This window comes from Heliangelus exortis, chromosome Z, assembly GCF_036169615.1.
Source record: "Heliangelus exortis chromosome Z, bHelExo1.hap1, whole genome shotgun sequence".
Taxonomy (NCBI): Eukaryota; Metazoa; Chordata; class Aves; order Apodiformes; family Trochilidae; genus Heliangelus; species Heliangelus exortis.
The window spans coordinates 22,845,928-22,873,386 of record NC_092454.1 but is presented as its reverse complement, the minus strand read 5'-3'; the positions used below and the strand labels follow the sequence as shown (position 1 = coordinate 22,873,386).

The window sequence follows — 27,459 nt, the reverse complement described above, 5'->3', positions numbered from 1 at the left end:
TAAAATCACATTAATTGTGTGCATATGTGTCTGTGGCAACTCGTACAGTGTTTAAAAAAATGTAAACCAGAAACAAAATAAGGAGACATTCCATGATTTTTCTTTTTTTCTCAGATTGCTAATAAGCCTCCATAATTTTCAGTCTCTAAGCAAGAGCATAGTCAAACTGGCCTTTCTCCAGGCCCTCGAGCCCATCAGCTCATGTTGAGGTTGGCATACTGTGGTAGGGGATGAGGAGAATTCAGAAGAAACAAAACCTGAAGATTCTCAAGAAAATAAATAACAAAATCACAAAGGCAAACGTTGTTTTCTGAGCCAGGGTCATGCTAGAATTTGGTATCATGTTCCCAGATGGCACCAGAGTGGCAGTGACAATCTCTCCATCCATCATCCAGGGAAGCTGAAACGAATAATCCCACAGTTGCCTTCTTTTCATCATCAGTTTGCTGAGGTCAGAGTAGAAGCCATTTAGATGCACTTTGCTATCTGTAGGACAAGGGGGAAGCAACGTTGACTATGAATAACCCACTTGTTTGTTTACTTCCACATAACTTTCTCCTACTAGAGAAAAATTATCTGCAAAAGAACTTGACAGCAGGTCAAGACAGCAGGCTTGCCTCTGTGTCATAGGTGAGACCTGTTAGAAATCCTGAGCTGTTCTGTCAGCAGTGCAAAATCCAGCCACCAGTATTAGACGTCACTAGACCCTGAAGTGGAGCTAACTTCTCCCTGCCTACCACATCATTTGGACTAGGGTAGAACATTAATTTCCTGCAAGAGGGGAAATGAGGGGCTCAATGACACTCCTTCAGTGATTAGCCCACAGAAATTTCAAATTGCATGCCTTGCTGCAGGACAGATGAACTGCAGCTGACAGTACTCGAAGCAGGGAGAGAAGGGTTTGAAAAACAAATACAGCTATGATTTTACACACAATGACAGAAATGTTTTGAGGTGGGATGGACTGGGATCTGCTGCAGGCCAATATATGTGTCTATTGCTCTGATGGAAGACAGTAATTATTCAGTGTCTCTAAAACTGCAGCATTTATGAAGGAAATTAATAAATAATTTGTATTTTAAATGCTAGAAGATTTAAGAAGGTAGCCTAAAATCTGTCAAATAATAATTTAGTTAAAGAGAAAAGGTTTTCTCTGCCACATGAAGAGAATTGCCAGGACTTGGGACCGAAACTGGTTGTTTCTAGCCAGCAGAGCATATGCTGTGCTACTGCCTGCCTAGCACATATGTTCCCTTAATTTTCTGTCTGGGTGTCTGCCACCCATTACTTTCTCGTCCCTTGCACGTTAGATTTTCCTTCTAGTGGAAGGAAATGCTGCTGGATGTTACAGAGTAGGCCTGGTCACTGACAACACCGAAGTTACCTATAAAGTTTACTCAGGAAAAGAAAGGCTTCAAAACTGGTTGAAGCACAGCAATGTCTCAGCTGAACATGTGTTAGTGGTAAGAAGAAGGAAAAGAAGTAGAGGAACATATTATAGTACAGCATGCACAGAAGAAACTTTCATATGCTTATAACAGCTTTGGCTCTGGACTGGGGTCAGTAATGATTTACAAGCATGCCTCAGAAACAACAGTTAGTAGGTAAAAGTGGATTATGAAAGCACAGTCAAACAGTAATAATGCCATGATTATTCTAAAAATTATACCTTAAACAAAATATAGAAAGTATTAAAGCAACAAAAATATTGGAACTGCATGGTTATTATTGCCTGATTTAACTTATGGGGGACAAGATAGAAAGATAAAAACTGTTAACATCCAGTCTTTTGGAAGATATCTCAGCTACTAGCTGATAAAAAACACATGGGATTGTTTAACAGAGAGAGCTAAAAGTTGAGGAAAAAACCAGTTTATTTAAGCCACTTCTTTGATGGGTGATACCTGGTGAAGGAAATAATGAATTGTGTCAATAAGTAATCTTGTTATAAAGAAGAAACATAAACTGAGACAGAGTGTAACCCAGTGGAAGTTATGCTAAAGTGAAGGCTAAAGGCAGTGGTATCCTCTTTTGAGAGACCTCTGATATTCTGTGTTCAGAAAACTCTTGCACACACAGTTTTTATATACACATATGATACACAGTTAATGATCTTTCCTAAAACTGCACTCACACAATACAATAACTATGCTTGGTCTCACAGACTAGAATGTTGTAGGAAAGATTTTCCTAATGATTTTCTACATATTATCTGAATACAGTTAGGAATGCTAGGGGTAAAAGCAGAAAGATGGAAAATATGTGACTGTCAGGAAAGATCAACTTTTGATAGGCTGGTTTTAAATGTCAGATTTAGAACTGAGAATAGATTCTGTACACAGTATATTTCCAGTTTTGAAGAAACCTGATTTTAAATTAGTAATTAGTAATTAGTGACTCAGTGATAAACATATGCAATGATTCTATGATTATTTTCCTTTTGGGATAAGAGTATGCACCAAATGGGATGATATTACAGAGAAGAGCTAGATAGCCATTTACAATACCAGTGAGTGCTATTGTCTGGTTTTAGGAGCTGTGCGATTATTTTACAGTTAGCAGTTTCTCACACTCAGAATCCTAATTTTTATGATATTGATTATACTTAGTAAAATCCTAAGAATACACTGCAAAGGTGAAAGGAACATATTTCTGAGATTTTGGACTTCCAGACAGCCTTCTGAGTGCTCAATATGCTGAATGATTGAAAGATTTTTGGGGCAGGCCTCTCCACAGGCACAATACTTGACATAACCACAACCTTTGCCCTCTTTGGACCGCTTCTTTTGCAAGCTAAAACTTAAATGAGATCCTGAATAATTTGCTTTGTGAAAAAAAGATTTTTAGCTATTCCCACTGATATAAGCACATGAGTACTTGAAAGGAGAAGGTAACTAGCTAAAGACATTTATTAGGTATATCTATAGACACAAGCAAAAAAGGCCTTCCCCACAGTATGAGGGAGATTTTTACTCAAGGATCCACCTCTAACACAGATCCAAGGATGCAAGAAACAAAACTGTGAGTGTAATGCACATTATCGATGTCCCCATTTCAGCACAAAGGTATCCATACAGCCAAAATAATATATCAAAAAAACAGAATTTAACAAGGCAGGTGTTTTCTTTTCCCTCACAGCTCAGATAAAATCCTAACTGATAGAAAAAAAATGGAGATTACCCGTCACTTAAATAGCAAGCCCTGATTGTTAAATTTTTTTAATGAAGAGGTGCTGCCTCCAATTACTTTCTCCAAAGTGCTCCTTGCAGATGTAGGTAATATTTTGTTTAATGAATACACAGTTGCACATCACTTTATCCACATCCGGTTGTTATTTAAATTTCTGGTTGCCAGAGTGCACACATCCATTTTGTAGTTTTATTATAGCTCCCCCTGAGGTGGTTCTTACAGTCTAAGATACTAAATTAAGAAACAGAGCCAAACTTGCATATCATTATAGGCATTAAATCGACAGGTTAGTCCTTGGCACATCCTCAGCATTAATAGCCTTCATATAGTTCAGGTAGGCACCTGCAGCCCAATAGTGGAACTGGGGCCTGGTCAAGTATTACCAAAAAGATAACTTTTCTGATCAAGTAACAAAGATTTTTGAAGTTAAAATGCCAACGGATTAATCAGTTGATATATAAAAATTCACAGGACATCCAGAGTTAAACTTGTTCAAAACACCTTTAATTATTCTTTCTGTGTTTTAAGGATTTTAGCTGTTTCAAAATTGACTGTAATTTAAAATTTCTGTATGCTAAAAGGACTTCTTTAGGCCTCAAAATTTAATGCTTCTTACTCTGAGAACAATAGGATAAAGGGAAAGAATGGCTTTAAGATCTACACCTCTAGAAACAACACATTTACAATTATATTTGGCTTTGTTCTATTGTTTAAACTCCTCCTTCTTTATCACAATGTACAGCGTAAACTCTGTTTTGTACCAATACACATAAGATTATGTTGTTATCATAAAAGACTTGTATGTTGGTGGGTAGTCACAGACAAAGAGACTGTGCGAAATCACATCCCGGTTTGCTGAGTGGAGCCTTAGTTTTGCCTGCTTTGCCAGTTTCTGTAAACAGTATTAGACTTAGTCTTTCAATACTGAGGAAATGGTAACTTAAGCTATTGAACACTTCCAGGATGAATCCATACAGAATCTGCATGGATTTAAAGTAATTATTTAAATTAAAACCATTAACAATTAAGCTATATAGAGAGCAGCATCTGTTCATTGATATTTCTTGACAGATCATTCACTGCACAATTTTCAGTCACATAAAATAAATGGAAAGGCAACGAAATAATGAAGCACAAAGGATGAATCTGGCCAGCAGAAAACCATTTGAGTCCCATGGTCTTGCAGCCTTGCTAACTGGACATAAGGCCAGATTTTCTGCTACTGCAACTAGCTATTCAGCCTTACAGACTTAATTACCATCTTGCCCTGTAACACTTTCAGCCCTTTAAAATTTGATTGATAAAAATTATTATTAGGCAATGAAGACATGAAGACATTAAACATCAAGACATCTAAATACATTAAAGAGGATATTTTCCTCTTTCTCTTATGTCAACACCCAAGGAATTTCTTTTGTTTTTCTTGTTCTCTCAGGATTTACTGTCTGAATTGGTATGGTCCTGTGACTTCAATGGGTGCTTCACAACACATGCCTTATATGCAGGTATCCTGTATTAGTGGAGCAATTTGGTTTCCATTATGAAATATCTCATGGAATGCTGCAAGTGCCAAGACCATGTGCATGATTTTCCTATACCACCCATACTGGTTTCACTGATTACTCACTTCCTTAGCTACAAAAACACAGCAAGTTTCTTCAGGCTCAAACATCTGTACATAAACTATTTGAGCGAAGATATTTCCATGCACTCATAGCCCAGTTACTGTGATTGACATTTTACCCCTACCTTAAATGAGCAAATCTTGATTATAAATGTGCCAGGTTAACAAATGAAATTACACGTGCCCTTCTCTTGTACTCAAATGTGTCTTTATGTTCCTTCATACTGTACCCTGCGCTGTTGTTTACTGCACAGTCTAAATGGACGTAGGAACAATGCCCTCTTCAGCTATACTTCATTCTTTTCTTCTTACAAATTTAATATCAAGCTGACACTGTCCTTTGCCTGCAGGCATATATCATCTCCCAACAGCTTTTAAAGATAGATCTTTGCATGCACATAAGAGACCCTTGGTGTGCCATTCAGCTGTCGACATTGTTAAAGCAAGTTGATGAGATTAATCTTTAATAAACACAGCAATAAAACTGTTAGAAAGGATCTGTTGTTTTTTTCTGTAGACCCTCTCAAATACCATGCACCTCACTTTTACTTACTGTACAGTGAAATATTTAAAATGCAAGCTCAACTTGAATGTGTTAATGTGGACAAATAATATTCTGAATTCTCCTATAGAAGCTATGTGAGGATGATTTATACACAGAAAAGGTCAAAGTTAGTGTAAAAGCTTGAATTACTCCCTGCATTTGCTAAAGTAATTGGTAGCTTTATGAGCTACTACTTATGAAGATCTGAAGGTCTGAATCTGTGAAACAGCAATATATATTTACACCATCTAGGAATCTGTGCAATAGTTTGACAAATACAACAAAAAGACTGTTTTCCTTCCACTGTATATACTCGTCTTTTAAAAAAAGAGTGTACAGATACACAGACATCAGTATTGCAACCCTTCTCCACAGTATCTTAAATGTGTATTTTTAATAATTTTGTAAAAAAATGCTAGAGCTTTTAATGCCAATACCATGGTTAATATCCTTATACACTAGATCCTATATAAATCAGCGGGTTGAAAATCTGTATTGACAGCCATATATCCCTAGCAGAAGCATATTTGCAGCTCAAAATGACAAGAAATGGATTTTAAACTACTCTTTCTTGTATCCGTAAAACATGAACTGAAATATACTTTCCAGAACGTAAAAAGGGAATAGACAGCAATACAATCAATATACATTCATCTGCTTTGTTATATTTAAGCCTAATTCAGTATTCTTGACCTGCTATGTAGGACACAATAGACAGCATTAGGCAGGTATTTGCAATATAAAGTTATAACTTTATTAAATAAATGAAGAAAATTAGACAGTCAAGCCTGGTGAAACAAATACCTTCATCTAGTTGAGACGGAACTTGACACATTTCCCACTGCAGCAGGTAGTTAAAAGTATCTATTTCCATTCTTCTGTGCCTCTCTTGCATCATAAGCATAAAGAATCAGGGACTGCCAAGGAAGGAACTGGTGAATACCCAAGTTCAAAAGCTGCCTTTTGAATGATTAGAATTTTACACAACTCCCCCCAACTCAAATAAGAATTCTATATATGTATAGGAGGTAATTACTGACAATATTGTCTTTTTCTTAAAGTGAAGCTATAATTTACGTTTTGCCTCAGCAGCTCTTCCACAGATTCTGCTTGGCTGAGTACAGCAGTTGCCTTGCAGCCTATCTGAAAACATTGTCAGCATAACATTAACACTCAAAAGGTGTAACAAAAAAAACAACCCCATACAGTAAAAAAATAACAAGCCCAAAAAGCAAACCAAAAAAACCCACATACCTTTGCAAAATCAGATCTATAATCTGCTAGTGCTTCTTCCTCTCTAGTGTCTGTTGTCAGTAATGTCTTTTGAATGCGAATTAACCCTCCTTTTCTAAGTCAGTCTGAATATTGATTACAATTTATGATCTTCAGCCAAATACCTTAACCCTCATGCATCTTAAAATGTAGTGGATTGTATGAATGCTAGTGGCATTCTTTCTTTAGAAAATAAAGTGACCATAATATGGGAGAGAATAAAGTCAGTAACATTTACTGCTTATCTTCTGAATCTGTTTCTAGGGATTTTTGCCATGGGGAAAAAATGTACTTGTACTTGTTTCCAAAGCTACCCTCAATATAGTAGCCTTTTATTTTGAGGGAAAATACCTAGCTCTTCCATGAGAAAAATTAAATCAGTTTTAGAACGAGTGAAATAGGCTGATTAAAAAGTGTGTTTGTTTGTTTGCTTGTTTTCTGAGAGTTTCTATTTAAAGGCAAACAGATACACACAGACTTCAAAACATTTTAGGGTGGCAAAATGTCATTTGTTTTGAACTCTTACAGGGAACTCAATTTTTCAGATACCCCATATTTTAATAGAACAAAAAAATAATATGGACTATTCTTCTCTCCTCATATTTCCCTCAGGTTTCTGTCATGGCAGTAGATTGGAAGCTCACAAGAATTATCTTCCTTTCTTTGTCCCTTGAGGATTTTCCCATGGAAGCATCCTTAAGCATTAAGCATTAACATTAACTTTATGAAGCATGGGACCATGGTTTTGTGCAGCTAATAGGGAAGAATATGCTTGCAGAGGTGATGCAAAGCTCCTGCCCATATTACCACATTACAAAGATGGTAATTTCATGAATAACCACACAGATTACCAGAGACATCCATGCACCCTGGGGATGGTCTGTTTTAAACCCATTTACAGTCTGGCTTTTCATGCTTTATAAAACTATTAACAAAGAGGAAATTGACCTCTTCCTGCTGTCACATAAAAATCTCAATGCAAGTGTCCCTCAACACTTTGCAGGGTAAGCAGGTAACAAGAGCTACTCAGGGACCTAGGCCTGGCACATACAAATACTCCATGAGAGTCTGATTGAGGTGCCTGCATATTGGTTTGCACACAAGTATACATTTCAGTATAAACCATGAGGCAGTCTGCCAGACTGATGCATTATGCTCACATGAGGGTATACCTGTACCTCTGCAGGACAATATTCCAGGAAAGATTTTTCAGCTTCTTGTTCTCATTTGCACACGTGGGTATAGGTCACTCTGCTGCTGTGCTCTGTATACTCTGAATCCTTCAGGATCTTTTGCTCCTAGGGCCCCATTCCTATGCTTCCCTTAGTCGACCAGCATGTCTTGTTCTGTGACTTTAAAGAACGGACTTGTAATTTCCCTTTTTAATTCTTTGGGGATTTTCCACTTTCTGAACTCCTGACAATTGAACTCTACACAGCTAGATTTGATCCACCCCATTGCTATAGCAAGCAACTACTGGAAGGATAATTGACAAGGTTTAGTAACCCCTCCTTGCCTGGAAGATTCATGACAAGACTTGACAAAAGAGGCTGGATTACATTCCCAGAAGATTGCTGGCATAAGGATTTCACAACATCAGACAGAAGCTTTATATTTTGTATTTAAGCACTCTCAGATCGCAAAAACACTTACAGATTCATTAGTGTATTATTACTGCACCACCCCTCAGTGATCCAGACAGCTGGTGTGCTTTCTGGCATGTACCTTTTTGTCATGAAGAAACTCTTCAAAGATAATTATTTTTAAACAAATCTCAGTGTGACTGAAGTTGTCGTCCACTCAGCTCCAAGAAACTGAGCAAGCGTACAAGAAAGGAAGGAATGATTAATTTGGTAGAGGAAGATAGATCACAAGAGCACGTATCTATAATCTAGTAATGAGGAAAACCCCATGGTACAGGCATTTTATATTAAGTAGCCATTAGATTAAAAAAAATAAATAAACCAGAAATAATGCTGGCACCTGGTTCATACAGAAAAGCTGGATGTTGCTATCACACTCTTTGAGCTGGACTACAAAGAAGGTGTATGCAGTGATTTTGTTAGGATCTTGTCCTCATAAAGTTAAGGCACAAGTGGAAAAGCCTTGTGGCTGACCAAGTGATTCAAAGAGGGAAGACACGAGGACTACCTAGTATATTCATGCCATTAGTAACCTGCAAACATTTTGGATCTCAGTTTCAGAGTTAGGTTCCCCTTAATGATGTTTTAGGCAGGTAAAGCTCTTGGATGTGACTTCCGGATTCAATAAATGCTATTGGGTCAGTTCTTGTAGGGCTTGCAATGAGTGCGTGTCCTGGGTTTCAGCCCCCAAGACTGCAGACTCCTAGATTCTTATCTGATTTGAAAATAGTATGCTTCACATATGCCTTAGAATGGAAATAATGTAAAATTCTGAAATAAATATCAGAAATACATTGGTATCTTAGGTAATTTCCTACAGCACTAGCAGTGGGATGAATTTGAATCTCCAGCTATGTAATAAGAAAGTTCTTTTAGTGTTCTTCAGAGAAGGATTTTCTCAGGCAGTATCATTAAAATATTTTCCATAGCCTTGACTTGCTTTGTTGTAAAGTTGTGGTTTACTAGGTTTACTACAGGCAACTCTTTGGAAAAGGAGACCTGAAGATAATTATATTTAACTTTAGATGTGTTCTAGTTCCAAAATCTATATCCATTTCAAAAAGTGTAAATAAATGTGGTCTTTCAGTGAACAATCAAATTTTGATTAAAAGCAGTAAATGCAATCTGAAGACCTTAACTGCAACTCTAGAGACACTCCTGCCAACTTTTTAGTGTGTTTCTAATTTTCCTTCATTGCAGATCTCTTGCTTAGTTTTGAGAGGTGGAGGTGGGGTTCTGAAGTGCTGCTTCCCCTTCTTACTCAAGCAGTGGAGTGCCATAAAGTCAGAATAAGGTGTCCCACTTACACATTCTCTGTCACCACACTTAGAGGGGGATAGACCATGAAAACCTGCTGTTTCCTGCAGAGGCTGTTTTCAAAGATGTTTCTACTGAGCTCCTCTGCCCCTCAAAGCCAATGCCTAGACATGACTTTCTGTGTCAGGCTAATAGAGATAAAGCAAGAGAGATGGATTTGGGCTGATTTGGCAGCATTCACAGCTCAGCACAGCCTTCCTCTACTCCCCAAGGAAATGGGGGTAGGACAAGTGTGTTTGTCTCACAGCATCAGTAAAGTTGCTTAATACAATGAATAGGGGGGGGGGCTGTTTGTTTTTATTTTTTTATCTGCTTCAGATGGATTTTGTTGTCCCTAACATCTGGAGGCATCCTTACCAGTGGCATGCATATAGCTGGCAGTATTGAGACAATTGTGGCAGGTGTTGTGAACATCCTGACCACAGGCACAGAGCCAGATCAGGCATCTCTCAGAGAACTTGGAGGTTCACATCCCCTGTTGTAGTCCCAGGGGCTGCAGTTCTACACTGGCACTCCCTCAACTCCACTACAAAAGACATTAGCTGGCAGTATTGAGACAATTGTGGCAGGTGTTGTGAACATCCTGACCACAGGCACAGAGCCAGATCAGGCATCTCTCAGAGAACCTGGAGTTTCACATCCCCTGTTGTAGTCCCAGGGGCTGCAGTACTACACTGGCACTCCCTCAACTCCACTACAAAAGACATTTTGCAAAATAGACATGCTTCTTATATTCATGTCCACTTTGCGTCAATTGCATTGTCTTTTCAGGGTAACAGGGTAACTCCATTATTTTTCTGCATGGGGTAATTTTCTTTGCCAGACATGTGAAAGTGCACAAATACCCTCTTCAACTTAGGTCACTCAAACTAGCAATGTAGTTTAGACGTTTTCTGAGTGCAGTAAGCAAACATGAGTCCTAACTTCTTGTTAGCAAAACTATCAGGTACACACATGGCTCCCCTATGTTAACCTCAGAAGAAGATTTCCCTGCCATACAGGCAGGGATTTCCCTTCCCTGTTTAGTGCACTTTTACACCAGAATTTCATCTCTGTGATGCAAATATTAGTCAGCATTTTCTAGTGCAATTGCATGATCTCGACTATATATGTTCAGTTTGACATATTAATGCTATTTCTGTGGCACCAAGTAAAGCTGAAAACAATAAAAACCTGAGTCAACTGCATTATCTTTCCAACATATGTTCATTTGGCATGTTAAAACTATTTTTGCAGCACTAAGTAAAACTGAAAGAAATGAACATCTGGAACATGTCTCTGGGGTCACTCAGCCTGGGCAGCAAGTATCTGCCCTTTGCAGATAAAATGTTGAGAAAGGTAAAATATTAAGAAATTTGAAGGAAAAGTCATATTATAACTGAGATTTATTTTGAAGACTGTGTAGCTCTGCATCTAGTGCTGTAATCCTTAGCATTAACAAATGCACAAACTAGTGAGGTTGGAATCCCGCTTGGCCAGCGAAAGCTATGAGATATTTTGTTTTGCATGCAGTGTAAATATCATCCATATTCTGATGGTCAGTGCTGACATATGTTTATACGATCCTAATCTACAGAGACTTCTAAAATCTAAGAACAAGGAGAAAACAGCAAATGTTGGGACAGGGAGGGCTGTTGTATCTGGAGAAGGGAAAGGAAAAACAGAACAAGGAAAAGTTGTGGTGTGACAGCACCTTCTCTGGAGGTATCTAAAACACCAGTATGATACAGATAGCTGTAAGCCAAGCTTTTATATTCTTATTTCTGGGTAATCATTTTATGCAACTGCCCCACAGCACTCATTTCAGACTCCTCTTAATGTCTCCATTAAGCTGACAAACCCCATCCTGCTTCAGACTACTTGGAAGTGCAAAATTGAGACACTGACCTCTGACTGACATTGAAGGCTGGCAGGAGTGGGGATCAGACACTGCAGAATGCAGTGTAATACCTATAAAGTGCCACACACCATTTGCTTAAACCAGATGTGGCATTCAATGCACCAATTCTTTGTTCCCAACTTCCTCAGAAGCTGTGTTTACAAGTTATATTGCAATATTTTATTTTAATTAATAACTTATTTTCCATTAATTTGCATTCTTCAGTGTTATTTCTAGGAATACAAAAAAAATACAGGAAAAAAAAAAAAAAAAAAAAAAAAAAAAAAAAAAAAAAAAAAAAAAGAGGAAAAGCCCTAACATCATTTACATAATTCATCATAAGAACCAAGATTTCAAAGTTAATTTACTTTCTTCTTTTCTCTACTTCCCAATTTTGTATTATTACATACTAGGTGTGAGACTTAATATAACATGACAGCACTTCTCCTGCCAAAACATAAAGATATGTAAAAATTTCTCTTCCAATAGTTGATCTATGCATGCAGTTGTATAAGATACAGATGGTGTATGCATGCAAGAGTACTAGATATCTTGTATCTGGCAGTCCTAGAAAAAAACACTGATATAACTTATACCTTGCATACACACTGTAAAATAAATTTATACAGGTAATTCTATCTTTTATTCTTCTTTATTAGTCATTAAACAAGCAACATACAATTTTACCCCTAGAATGCTGAAAATTAAGAAATTGAATTAGTATGCTTTTTGAAAGACATAACTGCATTGTGTAGGAACTGCAATATGCTGTAAAGTGCTTTAGTAATGTCAGTGAAGGCAATTTTCAGCCTAAGCCTTACTAAAAAAAGCAAACCAAACAAAAAAACCAAAACCAAAACAAAACAAAAAAAGACCCAAACCCATAAAACTAAACAGAGTAACGTCACTAAATGTGTTTTATTATTTAAGAAACCACAAACACTACCTAACATTTCTGTTCTCACATTAGCTACTGTGCCTTAAAAGTAATCTCAGAATAACACAAAGTGCTTTGGAATAATGAGTATGAAGAAATGTGTGAAAGCTTAATGAGGAGAATGCTGGCTTTCTTCCTGTTTAATTTTGCTCTGATTTTCAGTAAGTTTGCAAAATTGAGATTACTGCTGAGAAGTGAGACAGGATGGTCTCTACAGAGAGGTTAAATATACCAGTAAAATAACTGATGACCTTAAGAGCAATTTGGGATGACGAGTATGTTTTTCTCTCTTAAGAATCCTACTTCCTCTGTAAAAAGCTGCCCCTTTTCACGATGACGTCATCTTTTGAGAGTGTGTCATGAAAGGAAAACACAGATTCCCTAAGTAAGTTACAGTTAAAATCTCTATATAATATGCTACAGAATTTCAGGCTAGGAAGCTGGTAACACCCAAGTGATTCTTATTCACCTTTTTGGTTGAATTAGGAATATTAACAGAATGAACATCATCCTGTTAGCTAAACCAGAAATGCAAAAGGTGAAAGCATTTTTTCAGTAAAAAACACAGAATTCCATAATGAATGTTTTGCACAGCCAGCACTGCAACAAGTCACACTGAGACAGGCAGAATGGAAGTTTTTACCCCACAGCTAAATACTGTCATTGATCTAATACGCAAATGTTTGCATCAGAAAACAACAGAATATAATACCTGGTAATTTAAGCAAATTATCAAAAAGTAGCTATTTAATGTAAAAGAATACTTCTTGCACAAAGGCTGCAAACAATACATTTCCAATGTTAGCACGTTGATTTAAAGTGACAAAAGATTACTTATTACAATTCTCTTTTCAAATAGCATGCTAACTAGCATATTCTAATGCAATTTTTACTGTCCTGTATCATGGAATTTATAAACCGCCAAAAATAAAATTAGTATCCTTAATTAATGCTAAAAGCATATGAGCTCATGTGAAAAGACACACACAGGCAGACAACAGAGCTATGTAACACTGCAGGTAATTGACTTTCAAGATATGGTCACATTTTTCATGACTGGTACAACCCACTTCATTCTATTTCAAAAGGTGGTAACAAATGTAATGGGTTTCCTTTGAAAGGTTTTTAAAATAATAATGAAAATTATCTGAAGGATTATGTACAAAAGGTACCATGCTCTTTAACAGTGACAAACAAGGAATAAGCATGCCAGGTCCTCATAAATACAGTCAAAAAAATATTTCAAAAGCATGAAAAGTTAGCCTTGTACTACTACATCTTTCCATGTCAATAAATTGTCATTCACCAAATACAATAAACTTAAAAATGCATAACCTTTAGTGTGAATTATATTGGAACAGATAAAACAGGAGTAAATCCCAACTACATTCCTATTTTGAAAAGTGATTGGTTACATAGCCTTCAAGGACTTTAGACTGATATTTCAAAAATCAATGATGAACTCAAATGACAGTATTTTTTTCAAGCTTTCTTTGCTTTAAAGCAGCAATGAAAGACTAGCAAAATCATAAATACAACCTGTTATTGTAGACTGCTTTTGGCCAGGCAGCAATGAAAGGAAACTAACCCACCTCCTTCCTGTTCCCTCCTACAATCTTGTCAAAGTTGCCCACATCAATGTGTATTTTTTTCCACTGCAGTGACCAGGCAAAAGTAACTGATAACCTTTCCTCCTAGAAAATCCCTAGCCAGCCCTTTATCTCTCAATTCTTGCTTCAAGAGAAACTTCCCACACTCCATCAAAGTGAGTGTGTAATCTACAGCCAAGAAGGGGCAAACTGACCCCCATCCTACCTCCCAGCTCCAGAGATTGCCGCCACTCCCTTTGCCTCAGACACAGCTGTTATGCCACTACAGCATTTATAGGATAAGGAAAATCTATCTGGGGAATAAAAAATGAAACAAACAAAAAAAAAAGTTCCCAAGAGAGAGGAACATGAAAACAGAGGAGCAGGGCTGACTCTTTCAGCATCAGATTATTATTAGATTGGTTAACTTCAGCTTTAACTACATCCTCTGTCTTCCTGCAAGGCTCAGGAGGAAACTGACTGCATAGCCATCACCCCTTAGAGACAAAGGAAGAGATGAAAGCACATGGGAGGATCCATGGATGTGCTGCAGCTGCAATTACCTCAAGGAGCAGGGCTGTAACAGATCAGGGTTGAAACGCATCTTGAGAGAGATGGACCTGGGTCATTTCAGCAGTTAGCAGTTAGACTGCCCCTGTGAAGACAGGTTAAAAAAGAAAACACAAAAGAACAAAAAAACCCACAAACAAACAAAAAAACAAAAAAAACTAACAAAAAAAAACACAAAAAAACCAAACCAACCAAACAAACAAACAAAAAACAAAAGCTGTAGTAGGAGTTAGGGAGAAGCTGTAGCAAAGAAGGTTGAAGAGGAAGAATATTTGAAGCACAGTTAAATGTAAACCCATGGTTTCAGCTGAATACACACAACAGCAAGAGAGGAGCCTAAAAACTGAAAGGAAGAGACAGGTTTCTTCTTAGTATCAAAATATTGGGGAAAAAGCCACAAGAAAACATCAGCTAACAGGATGTGTGCACACATGTAAACACAAATATATATTAAGATAAATATATAGTAAGGTATTCAGATTGCAATCATGCCATAAAATGAAGAAATTTCTAGTAAAGGAGCAGAATTACTATCACAAAATGCAAGATTCCCAGCCATCTTTACCTGCACTTCTCTACATTATTCATACACCTCATCAGATCCAGCACTCCCATTGCCAGCTGTGAAGTGTCCTGGTCCTGGTGGAGCTGTCTGTTCAGCTGCTAACAGGCAGGAGAATAGGACAGAAGCTCACCTTTTCCTAGAGGCCCAGTTTTTCTCATATTCTCATGGTAAGGCAACAATTAAGAAACTGAGGGGAAAACGCCAGTGTCAGAGTTTTGGGAGGCGATTTCTCTATCACACACTTACAGAGTGAAAAATGGGATTGTGTTGCTTTTAAAGTTTAAAAAATTATATTCTAAATCTAAAGCCCCAGAAGGTTACTTTCCACATTTAAAGAAAAAATAGAAGAAATATATATATAATTATGGATACTTATATATGTATATATATAAGTTCTTCCTTATGTTGTCTATTGTTTTAATTACTTCATATAAGAAACAGAAATTACTTCATCTTGAAATAAGAGAATTTCATTATAATGACAAAATAAGTCACTGAAATAACCTCTCAGCGATGCTGAAAAGAGGGTTAGGGTTAGGGTTAGGGTTAGGGCTAGGGTTAGGGCTAGGGCTAGGGCTAGGGTTAGGGCTAGGGCTAGGGCTAGGGTTAGGGTTAGGGACAGGGGTTAGGCATTAGGGTTTCCTGGAATGTTAGGTTTAGGGTGCAGTTGCCGTCACTGGGTGTTTTCAAGATGTTGTTCTTTCTCAGATGTAAGACTCTACACTTGGCATTGTTGTAATAGATTAAATTTCTCCCTGCCCAACTCTCCATCCTGTCCAGGTCCCTCTGAATGACAGCACAGCCTTCTGGGGTGTCAGCCACTCTTCCCAGTTTTGTGTCATCATCAAACTTGCTGATAGTACACTCTATGCCCTCATCCAGGTCACCAATAAATATCCTGAATAGTACTGATCCCAGTACTGACCACTGAGAGACTCCACTAGAAACAGACTTCCAACTAGACTCCATCCCGTTGACCACAACCCTCTGCCTTCTATCCTTCAAGTAGCTCCCAGTCCACCTCACTGCCCTATCATCCAGGCCACACTTCTTCAAGCACTCCAAGGATGCTGTGGGGACAGGGTCAAAGGCGTTCCTGAAATGTAGATAGACTGTCTACTGACATCATACAACCACCTAGTCACATCCTCAAAGATGTAATAAATTTTACTTTTTTTCTCCTAAAATAAATTCTTTTAAATACTTTCTTTTGAACGGGTGAACAAGATCAGCTCACAACTTGTCTCTGCTTGGTCACATATTGTCGTATGCTCTCTCAGACTCAAATCACATTCAGATGCAGTGCTTCTCCTACTTCTCTGAGTAGTCTACACACTCTGGGATCATCCCTCCAAAAGTTTTGTAATTATTCATTCAAAAGAACAAATTTCTTAATCTTGTTTTCCATTTTCTTCCTATGCCAAATTCTTCTGCAAATGAGCATGCATAGACCTCCCAGTCTCACCCTGCTATCTATTCCAGCTCTCCTGCCATCTCCCCTGCCCGACACAGGTCTCACCAGAAGGCATTCATGAAGCTGGCATCCTCTCAGGACTTTACCACTCGCAATTGCTTCTACTTCTAATCAACAGAGACACCTTAGCATCCTCTTAATCTATACCTCTAGCAGAGAATCTGCAAAATAACTGCACTGGGGTCATTATCCTAGCTTGATAGAGAGTGGCCATCTTGTAAAACAATCAATCTGCCATCTGCTCGTCAGTGCTGCATTCCCATTTTTGAGCAATGAGATGCCTTAGCAGCACTTACACTGAACTTTGCCTTGCAGAGGTACTTCACTTTTCTCAGGGAAAGTGCTGAGGCAGCCAGTACAGCTACTGCACTGGTTGGACTTCATATAAACAAAGACTCTGCTTTTCAGCAAGGCATTGCCTGAACACCATGAAATACAACCTTGTTTTGCCTACAGTAACTGTAGGTATTACAAACAGCTGCAAAATCACCCATTTATGTTGCTTGACTAAGTATCCTTCATGTCATTGAATTCTAATTGCTCACATAAGTATTTTCTCTTTGTCTTAAATTTAGTACCTTTGAGGTTTTATCCAGTTCTTTAGCACAAATGAGAGGTTGCATTATTACATTCTCTTTGTTTTTCAGTTACAGTTCAGAAAAACCTGCTGTACAGGTTTCTTTGTAGACCTGTACCATTTCATTTTTCTGCACATGATCTTAGCAAAATGTTACAAATAGAAGGCTTCTTCAGTAAAAAGGCAAGAAGACCCTATTTTGACAGACACTTCTAATGGGAAACAAACTGAAAAAAAAAAAAAAAATTACTGGATTTTCTGAATTTATTTTTGTTTCAGGACAATATGGTTTCCTGCAGAGAAACTTGATGTAGATGGTGCATTTTCTAGTGACATGCATTTCTCTGAAAATTCTCAAAATAGCTTTTACACTTTTTTCACTAAGAATACCAAAAATATGTCCTTTTTTAAAAAACCCAAAAATATGGGTGCAAATCTCAAATTACTCCTGTAATTACAAAAAAACTTGGAATTAAAGTCTTAGTCTCATTATTTTAAGCCAACATGAGATTTTCCTAAGACAAAACCAATTACACCAAAATAATTTTGGTGGATGTTTGTCTAACATTCAAGAATGTTTCTTCTCCTTCTTCATTTTGTGAAGCAGTTGTGAGCATTTGGATCCTGCTTGCCTGCTGATTTCTGCATTTTGATGGCTAGAATCTGCATTTTTCTCTAAGGGGAAGTTCTCATATGGTCACAAGCCAGTAGGAACTGGGGTTTAAGTAAAACATCAAATAGCCATAATTCAATTCCAAGAGTTGGAAGCATTGTCTTACTTTGCTGAGAAAGAAAAGCAGGAAAGTCTTTGAGTAGCTGGAGGCTCTCAAGTGGTATTCTGACTCACTCCAAGGGAAACCACACAACCTTATTTAGAGAGCTTCTCTTTGCACCTTAATCTAATTTGGCAGTCCTGGGGCTCAGCTGATTTTCTCAAAAGCAGGATCATAGATTACTCTCACTGCTTTCATTATGGTACACCAAGAAACATAGATACCATATTGTGAAACTGCCTTACACCACTTCTTCAGATATACATTTGTTTGGAAGTGCTCTGAACTCCACATTGAATGTCTTTTGCAGTACATATGCAAGCCCCACACACAAACATTTCAACATGAGCTGTATAATACTTACAATAAATGACTGAATCTGTGACTGTCTGAATTTAAAGTGCAGTTGTAATGCTCTGACGAAAAAGGCTGTGTTTTTTCTGATAAGATATCCACCGGACATCTGAAGATGGGTTCTCTGTTTTCACGGTGACCTTATGACCAAAAGTCACCCCATGTAATGTGATTTTGAAAATGTACTTCCCGACTGATATCTTTAAAGAAAATGCCATTTTTTCTTGGGATCTGGGGAGACATCCAATAAGGACTGCTAGGGCAGCACCAGACGAAGAGGCTAATAGCATGCAGATCATGAAGGACGTACATGAACTCCAAGCAAGTACTTTTCCACATAAGCACACTGAAACTCAGGCTCAAGTGTGAACACAAATATAGACCAGAGGTGTAAACCAGCAGTGGACTTTAAGATGAAGAAAATTATTAAGCTTCACTACATGGGCAGCATCTCATCTGCACACCCCTGGGTATTTAGTAAACAGCAATAAATGGAGAAAATAACCTTTGAGAGAAAACTAATCATACCACCAAAGAAAAAAAACCAAATCAAAAAGAGAAACAAATTTGTTGCTCCTCTAAGAAAAAAACCAAGCAACTGATAGAAATTCTGCACCAAGGAAGGAAAGAAAGGAAGGAAATCTTGAAAAAACAGAAATTAGGGCTCAAGAAGAGAGGAACTGGGAAGGCAAAGTCTCAAGAGAGACTGCAATACAGGATACATCCTGATAAACATTGTTGTTAAAGTCCTGGTGCTAGAGAAGAATGTGTCAAGCATAAGTGTTTTGCAGAGGATGAAGAAAGGTAATGGTTTGGTGAGCACTTCCCCCAGTTCCCTAAGTATCCTTGGGTGTATTCCACCAGGTTGCATAGACTAGTGTGTGCCTAAGTGATGTAGCAGGTAGCAAACCATTTCCCTTTAGATTATAGGAGCTCCATTCTGCTCCCCATCCCTGACTTCCAGCTCAGGTTGCTGGGTGCCCTGAGAACAACTGGTCCCACTACTAAAGACTGAGAAAATGAAGGCATTAAGCACCTCAGCTTTTTCTTCATCCTTTGCCGCTTTGCTTCTCCTCCTCATAGTCCTCCCTTTGTTGCTAATGTATGTACAGACATTTTTAAACGTTTTTTACAGAGCTGCCAAACATTTTAATGTTTCTACTAAAGCTGGGATTTTGCTCTTCTAAGTTTTTTCCTACATAGCCTAACAGCATCCTTGTAATTGCCCTGAGTTTACTGCCCCTTCTTCCAAAGGTCATAACCTCTTTTTTTTTTTTTTTCCTGTGTTCCAGCCAAAGTTCTCTGTTCAGCCAGCACAGTCTTCTTCTGCTCCATCTCATTTTTTTGGCATATGGGGACAGCCTGCTCCTGTGCTTTGAAGAGCATTTCTTTCTTGAAGAGCACCCAGCCTTTATTTCTCAATGGACAGACTCCACCCAAGTCTTTAAGTCACTTAAATTAAGTTGAAAGAGATGGTAGAAGGACTCGGAAAGTCTCTGAAGTTACTTCCTATTTTCAGCCTATGCCCTTACTTGTACTTAAGTACAATGTCTTTTTCCTGGCATAATGTTTGGTGAAGAATAAAACTGGGTATTAGTCCTATGATTAACTGAGCATACTATCAATAGTTGCACTTCTTTTCCAGTCTGAAAATGACAGACAGTAAGAATACAAAATTCTGAAATAAATTTACAAAATAAAACTAATAGGAGAGGCAGGGCACAAAGATATTTGTGAAGAGAGAACAAGATATGTTATATATAAAAATTATGTAGATGAGGCACTTCAGGATATGCTCTTGTGGGTGATACAGATATTGATATCCATTTTTTATTTGGGGTTGGGGGACTTAAAGGTGCGGTGATTTTAGATGTCCTTTCCAATTGTGACAATTCTGTGATTTCATAAGAAGTAAGAAAACTTGAGAAAAAAACTGAAATGTGATTCAATTTTATAATAAAGATACCCGTTATGCACAAAGGGACAAATAATAAATGTCTGTTTGAAACTGAGATTGATTAACAAGAGAAAGGGAAGTTCTGAACACAGGATGTAAGAACTCTAGATAATGACTTGTAGCATTAAATTAGGTTCCCAGTGTCCCTTTAGATGGCTATTCATCTCTACAGACCACAGATAAGCCTCTGAATCCCATGAGCCCTTGTTTGTTTATGGGTCAAAAGATTGTTCAGATGCTTATTGGAATAATGAAACTAAGCAATTAAATCCTAACTGGTATATGTGGGGAAAAATGTTTACCAAGCAATCTGACAAAGCTGTCCACTAAGTCTCATCAGCTGCTACACTTCTCTTACATTATTTGCTAATTCCTCACAAAGTCCAAGCATCTCTGGAAAAATGCAAAATGACTACAAGAAAACATGGTTCTAATTAAATATGGAAATGTAAGCAGAACTCTTGTATTACAAGAGAGTCATCCTCTCTAGTTCCCACAGTCTATTCTAGCTGGCTCTGCCTAATAAACTAGTCAGGTTTTTTCCAGATGTACATACATTGGCTGAAATTCAGGTTGTCATAATTTTTATGTTAAAAGCAAGCTAATATAAAATTTGAGATGCAGATAAGTGCATTTAATATTATACCCATTGTTGCAATCAATGAATGATCAAAAATTCTTCAATATGAACATGATAAAATATAGATACCTGGGCCTTGCATATTGGTTACTTTTCTTTTAAAAATTCTGTCAAAATTATTTTGTCTTCATATTATTACTGTTACTGCCTTACTTAGCATTTCTTACAGTATTTATATGCAGCCACAATATTAAATTTCTAATGACAAGCTGCAAAGAAATATACAAAAGGGATATCCAAAAGATTTGTTAGAATAGATATATAACCAGCAGTAGAACAAATATAGTGAAATTCATCTGTCTTCATGTATTTCGCTTTTATTTTAGAAGATTGGTGTTGTTTTTCTCACAGAACTTCCCCTTGTGAAGATTTTCAGACTCTTTGGTTTTCCTGCCTGTTCAAGACAACATGAAAATTCTGACACTTGAAAAAACACACCGAGGTAGGATGTGACTCCCATCCTCCCTGCAGCTACCCTCCTCTGCATGCCACCAAGGACACAAAAATTGATTAAAAAAATATTTTAAAAAAAAGGCACCCCAATTTGGAATGTAATTAAATTTATTAATCGTGTGCATTGGGCATTTCTTCCGAGATCCATTCTCCAGTGCGTATCACTGGCATTTTTCCCAAAAGGATGGTGTTAATAATAGGGTTTCCTCACAACCACCCTGCGATCAGGCAGCCTCTCAGCATTTGTCTGGAATAGACAAGAACCGCACGCTTCCTTACCAGCTGTGCTTGGATCCAGGTGTTTCCTCTAGTTCAATGATTGTATTGTGGCTGTTTGTTAACCATAACTTGTATTTCCAGAGCAGTGACAGGATGGGAGTAAATGACACAGATAGTGCCTGAAACACTCAGTTTTGTATTGTTTACTGAGTCCATGCTGAAGGAAGTGGAAATTCTGTATCAAAGTGTGCATCCCTGAGCAGGAATAGGCACTGGGTTAGTAGGAACTGAAAATAACTTGACATTTACTTTTTGATTAAGAGAGCAATAATTAGCCTAGGCTGATGACTAAGCTCTGGATAACATTATCAGATACATCTAGCGAAGTGAAATGAATGTGCTTTCTGCAAGCTAAATTCATACTAGTTATCTAAATGTCATTGCAAAGAGCCACAACATTGAGATTAGTAGCAGTTTAGTAACAGTGTTGCCTTTTCCAATATGCATGTCTTAAAAACCCTGAATGCCAAGACATTTTATTTTCTAGCTAGGTCAAAATCTAAGAAAAGGAAGACTCCATATAAGAGAGAGAAGAGTTGAACAAATTTTTGCATACTCCTCAACTTGTAAGTGAAGCACTGTCAATGTGAAGCCAGAGTTGGAAAACAGAGAAGCAAATCTGAATAATATAGCTAATGGAAGTAATGGGCATGAATTTTATCTGCTTCAACCTCTATTTGAGACCTTTTAGTAAATAAACACTAATTTCAGTATTTTCTCCAGATCCCTGAAACAATGGGCTAAATACTCAGGTGCATATTAGTTATGCTTCCCTGATTTCATATGCCTTTAAATTATGAAAAACCTGCAAGGTGGTACTTTTGAGTGGATTAAATCTGAAATACAGAGGCCTATTAAAATCATCAGGTTTAAATTAATTTCCTTAGTTTAAAATGCCTGTCTACCACTGTTGATTCAGTGTGTTTTCATTTCTTTGGACTGACATAACAAAAAATTTTGCCCTCCCAAAAAAAAAAAAAAAAAAAAAAAAAAAAAAAAAAAAAAAAAAAAAAAATCCAAGGCGAAAAAAAAAAAAAAGATGGCAAAATATTTATGAGACCCAGAAAAGAGATGAATGGCTCAAGCAAAGAAACATGCACTAAGAAAGATTCCCTCAAGGAAGGAAGGAGAAGAGACTGGGAGGTTTCCTGCAGATGGGAAGTTATATCTCAGGGAAATGATCTTTCTGATTTTTTACTCAAAACGCTTTGTTTGTTTGTTTGTTTGTTTAGATATAAATCAAAACTGACTAAAAACCAAATTTTACTAACATAAGAGCTCTATCAACAAGTTAAAATTAGCTACCTAAATACTTTTAGTATATTGATGTCTCTTTTGACCAAAAGTTACCCTCTGACCCTCTAAAATTTAATAGAATTTTACTACATTCCCCTGTAAGATTACTTTTTACAAGCAGTTGACCTTGGTTCCAAGCTATATGAGAAGATAAAGATACCTGAATTATCTTCAAGGTGTTGTTTCAGGGCCAGAACTTTCAGTTGGAGACACTTCTGAAACTCCACAAAAGCTGAGGCAGAAGTTACTGCACTGCCAACATTAAAAGATGCTAAATGTGCTTTTTCATCATCATTACAAAAATCTCCTGTTCAGATTCATGACTGACCATGACATCTCTGATTTTAAGAGCACGGTTAGCATTTATCTGTCACATGGCAGACACTCTTTACTGCTGGTTAGTGGAAGCCATTTACTCCTCACAGGGCTAAATGCTGCAGTCTCCTGACAGCCAGCGCCATCATGTGGAGACATGAAATGTTACCATCTGGATGCCTGCAAACATCAAGAAGCATAGGTCCAGAGACCCATGGTTTGGTACTGTAGACAAACTGATCCTTAGGAAGGAAGTTTGTGTATGACAAAACTCCCAGGTGTATCTTTATCACTAGCCTAGGCTAAGGGACAAAGTACTACACTGTCTTAAAATATCTACAGTATCTACTGTATCTACAATAACGAAACCAATTTAATTATTAACCAATTAATATTTTCCCAAGCTTTTAAGATAACATGTCACACTATAGACTTGTTCAGCTAGCTGCCAAGTCCTCCCTTTAGGTTAAGCTACAACAGTCCTTTCTTACTGGAAGAAGTTTCTGCTCTATTTGTCTAAAATGGTGTGAAAGCATCATCCTCTGGAGCTTACTGGGTACTACACTTTTTCAGAGGTTTTACTCAAAGACAATGCTACAGATTCCTCTGTCAGGAAGAGAAAAAATACAGGGTTTATCTTTCATGAATATGTAAGCATATGCACACATGTATGCACACACACACATATATACACACATATGTGAACACACAGACACACGAAATATTTAGCCTTCAGACAGGATCTGAGGGACATACTTTTCTTCATATTGTCATCAGCTATGACTTTTCTGAGCCAAGATTTCAGTCTGAGTGGGTTCCACAGTGAATAGTACATCGATGTAAAAAAGTAGAAATAAAAGAGTAAAATTGTTTGTGCTCACTTCCAAATTGTTTTAAGTTTTCAATGTTCAGGAGAAAGGATAGAGAATACAGGTGGCTGTGTCCTGTTAGCTAACATCAGATACTGATACAGAATGAGTCTTTTTGGCCCGTGTGTTTCCTGGCAAAGAACACATGCATTTGGCTTTTGCACAGCAAGTGTTCTAGGGAGGTCAAAATGACCTTAAAACAAGTAAGATACCAGTATTTCCTTAAAATAGATCTATGGTGAGTTTTCTTGTCAGAATGCATTATTGAGAACAGCAATAGCACATTAACAGCACATTAACTCCCCTCAGACTAATTTGGTCTGCCTATGGCTAAAACATTCAATTTGAAAATATAAACCAAAGAAAATGAGTGAACCAGAGTCAAATGCCCAGAAAGTAACCACAATTGTTTGTAGAACAGCAGAGGTGCAGGCCTGCGTGAAGTACAGGACTGCTGCAGATTCCCTGGCACTCACTGTCCCTGAAGAAGAACAAAGAGCTGTAAATAATTTAAGGAATTTGCCATCTGGATGATGTTATGTCCTGGTGCCAGGTGCCTGTGGTGGGAACCGATAGATAAGGTTTTATGTTAGTAGAAAGGGCACTTTGAGGTGTAACTTGTAGAACAATCAATAGATGTATATATAGATAGATAGATAGATAGATAGATAGATAGATAGATAGATAGATAGATAGATATAACAGTAACAAACCACTCAGTAAACTGATTCTGATTGTGCACAGCAATTGGGGTCCGTGCCTTCATATCTTCTGTCATGTGGCACTCCATGTGAGGCTTTCAAGGCAAAGTGAAGGATTCAGGAGATTTCTACAACTCCAGGAAGACACCCCCCAGTGAGCCGTACAGGAAGGTGAGCAAAGATATTTTCATCCTATAGAAAAGGTAATCGAGGACCATGCCAGGGAGAAGAACTAAGATGGGTCAGTCAGCAACCAAATCCCAGCAGCTTCATCATGAAGTTTTGCTGCGTATAGCGAGAGAACAGGGGTTCAAGATAAACCCCCAGAAATTTACTTTGTTCCTGCTATGGGTACGTCATAACTGCCCATGGTATCCAGAATCAGGGACTTAGGAAGCTATGGAATGGCAAAAAGTGGGTGAAGAACTGACAAAAGCTCAGGTCGCTGGTCAAGGTTTTTCACCCGATAATTTAATAACATGGAGAATGCTAATGACTGCTCTGAGCCTGTTATATATACTCGCCCGACTAACTCGCTGATGCTATCTGATTCATGTCCTGTTGCTTGAGAAGCCAGGCAGTCTCAGAATGCTGGCGTCCAGGAAAAGATTGAAAGAAATCTCATGTCGTTTGCCACAGAAGGTGTGGGAGCCACAGCCAAGCCACTTGTCCCTACCGTGGAGGGCGCGGCCGCCACGGCTTTTTCATGACACAGTAACACAGACTGTTCCTACTGATATATCTGCTACAACCCATGCATTGTTAACTGACTCTGAAATTTCACATCAGTGCTTTTCAACAGAGGACCTGGATTCTACAGAGCATGAGGACCCTTTTGATCCAGAGGGAATGGATCCTGCAGGGGAGCTGGGCTTATACACACCCCCTTCGCATCTTTTAAAAACTTGTGACATTTTGTGCCATTGTGACATTTTAACAGCCGCCCGCAGGAAGAGCGGGGGGAGAAAAGCGGCGGATGGAAGGGGGAAGCTTCGAGAACGGTTCCGTGCTTTTGTCTCAGATGCAAACAGTGAAAGTTTCACAGAGACTGGGCATGCCTATAAGTTTTCGATTGACAATTGCAATGACTGGTTGAATTCTGATAGAGACGACCAAGTAAAAATTGGACTGATGTGCTGCCGCACGCCATGAATGCCCGAACCTTCCCAGAAAGTCCTGACAAGGGATAGCGCAGCAGTACGGCCGCTGCCCTGCGGCGGAGCGCCGGGTGCCAGAGGGGGCGACTGCCACCACCTCTTTCTCCGCTCTCCCCGCACTGGAGCCGCCGCGGCTCCCGGGGCCTCTGCCGAGCCAAGGACGGAGTGTTGTCCTGTGTGGAATTTTTCCTTTCTTTGCAATCTTTCTCTTCGCCTCCCCTTCACTCCACCCCTTCCCCTGGCCCCACCTCCCCCCATGGTGTTTCCCTGCGCTGTTCTCTCTGCTCTATGTTCTTGCTTGCTAGGTCAATCAGTAAAGACTGTGACTTTCAATCTCAAGCGTTATGGCTATGCGTACCACATTGGTTTTTTTCCCCAATAATTGGCAATGTTATATTATTGGTCTTAAATATTGGGTTTTTATCTCTTATTTACATGAACATGGTTGTAAACATTTTGCATTTTTGGCTACTTCTGCAAATTGTCAAACTCCTATGGAGAGTTATGAACGAGCAGTGTTGCCACAGGGTATGAAAAACAGTCCTACAATTTGTCGGTATGTTGTGCATTCAGCATTGAAACCAGTTCATCAAGCTCATCCTATATCTCATTATATGGATGATATTTTGCTTTGTGCAAGTGATGAAGGTCAAATTCAAAAATGTTTACCTTTACTTACCAAATGTCTGGAAAATTATGGCTTATGGATAGCTCCTGAAAAAAATTCAGTCAGAACCACCCTGGAAATACTTGGGATGGAAACTAACAGAAATCTGGGTTTCCCCACAAAAACTGACAATTGAATGCAATATCCAAACTCTGAATGACCTTTGAATGCAAAAATTATTAAGGACAATAAACTAGGTAACACCTTGCTTGATATCTCTACTGAGACATTATCCCCATTATTTGATTTATTGAAAGCCAATAGTAATCTTTCATCAGGCAATTGAATGGTTGGGTCCAGTACCACTATTGACCAGGGGTCATGGTTATGGCTGTGTTTCTCTCTCAACAGGACCATATTGGCTTCCAGCAAAGCGAATTTACCTTCATCATCAACTGGCACTACTACCTAGCAACTAGCAGAGATGAATCCAGGGCTCAGTTCACTATCCACTCCACTATCCAGTCATCCAGATCACATTTCCTCAGTTCTAGCTGCGAAGATGGTATGGGAGATGGTGCCAAATGCTTTACTGAAATCTAGATAAACCACATCCACTGCACTACCATTATCTATCAATCTGGTTATGTCTTCATAAAAGGCTATCAGGTTGGTTAAACATGATTTCCCCTTGGTAAAACCATGTTTAGTGCTCCTAATGACCTTGTCCTTGGTATGCCTATAGAGACAGTGCTGAATATAAGTTAAGTTGTTCCATCCCCTTTCCAGGGATGGACATGAGGCTGACCTGTCTATAGTTATCAGGGTCCACTTTCTTACCCTTTTTGAAGATCACAGTGACATTTCCTTTCCTCTAG

At 38.2% G+C, this 27,459-nt stretch overlaps 1 protein-coding gene across 1 annotated transcript; it reads right to left on the bottom strand.

The window, feature by feature from the left end:
* On the bottom strand, positions 1-23,227 carry CTXN3 (cortexin 3). Its single transcript, XM_071731790.1, is given in 2 exon segments — positions 1-486; positions 23,093-23,227. A coding segment is annotated over 1 exon segment (294 nt). The 5' UTR covers positions 440-486; positions 23,093-23,227; the 3' UTR covers positions 1-145.
* Between the last annotated feature and the right edge of the window lie 4,232 nt (positions 23,228-27,459).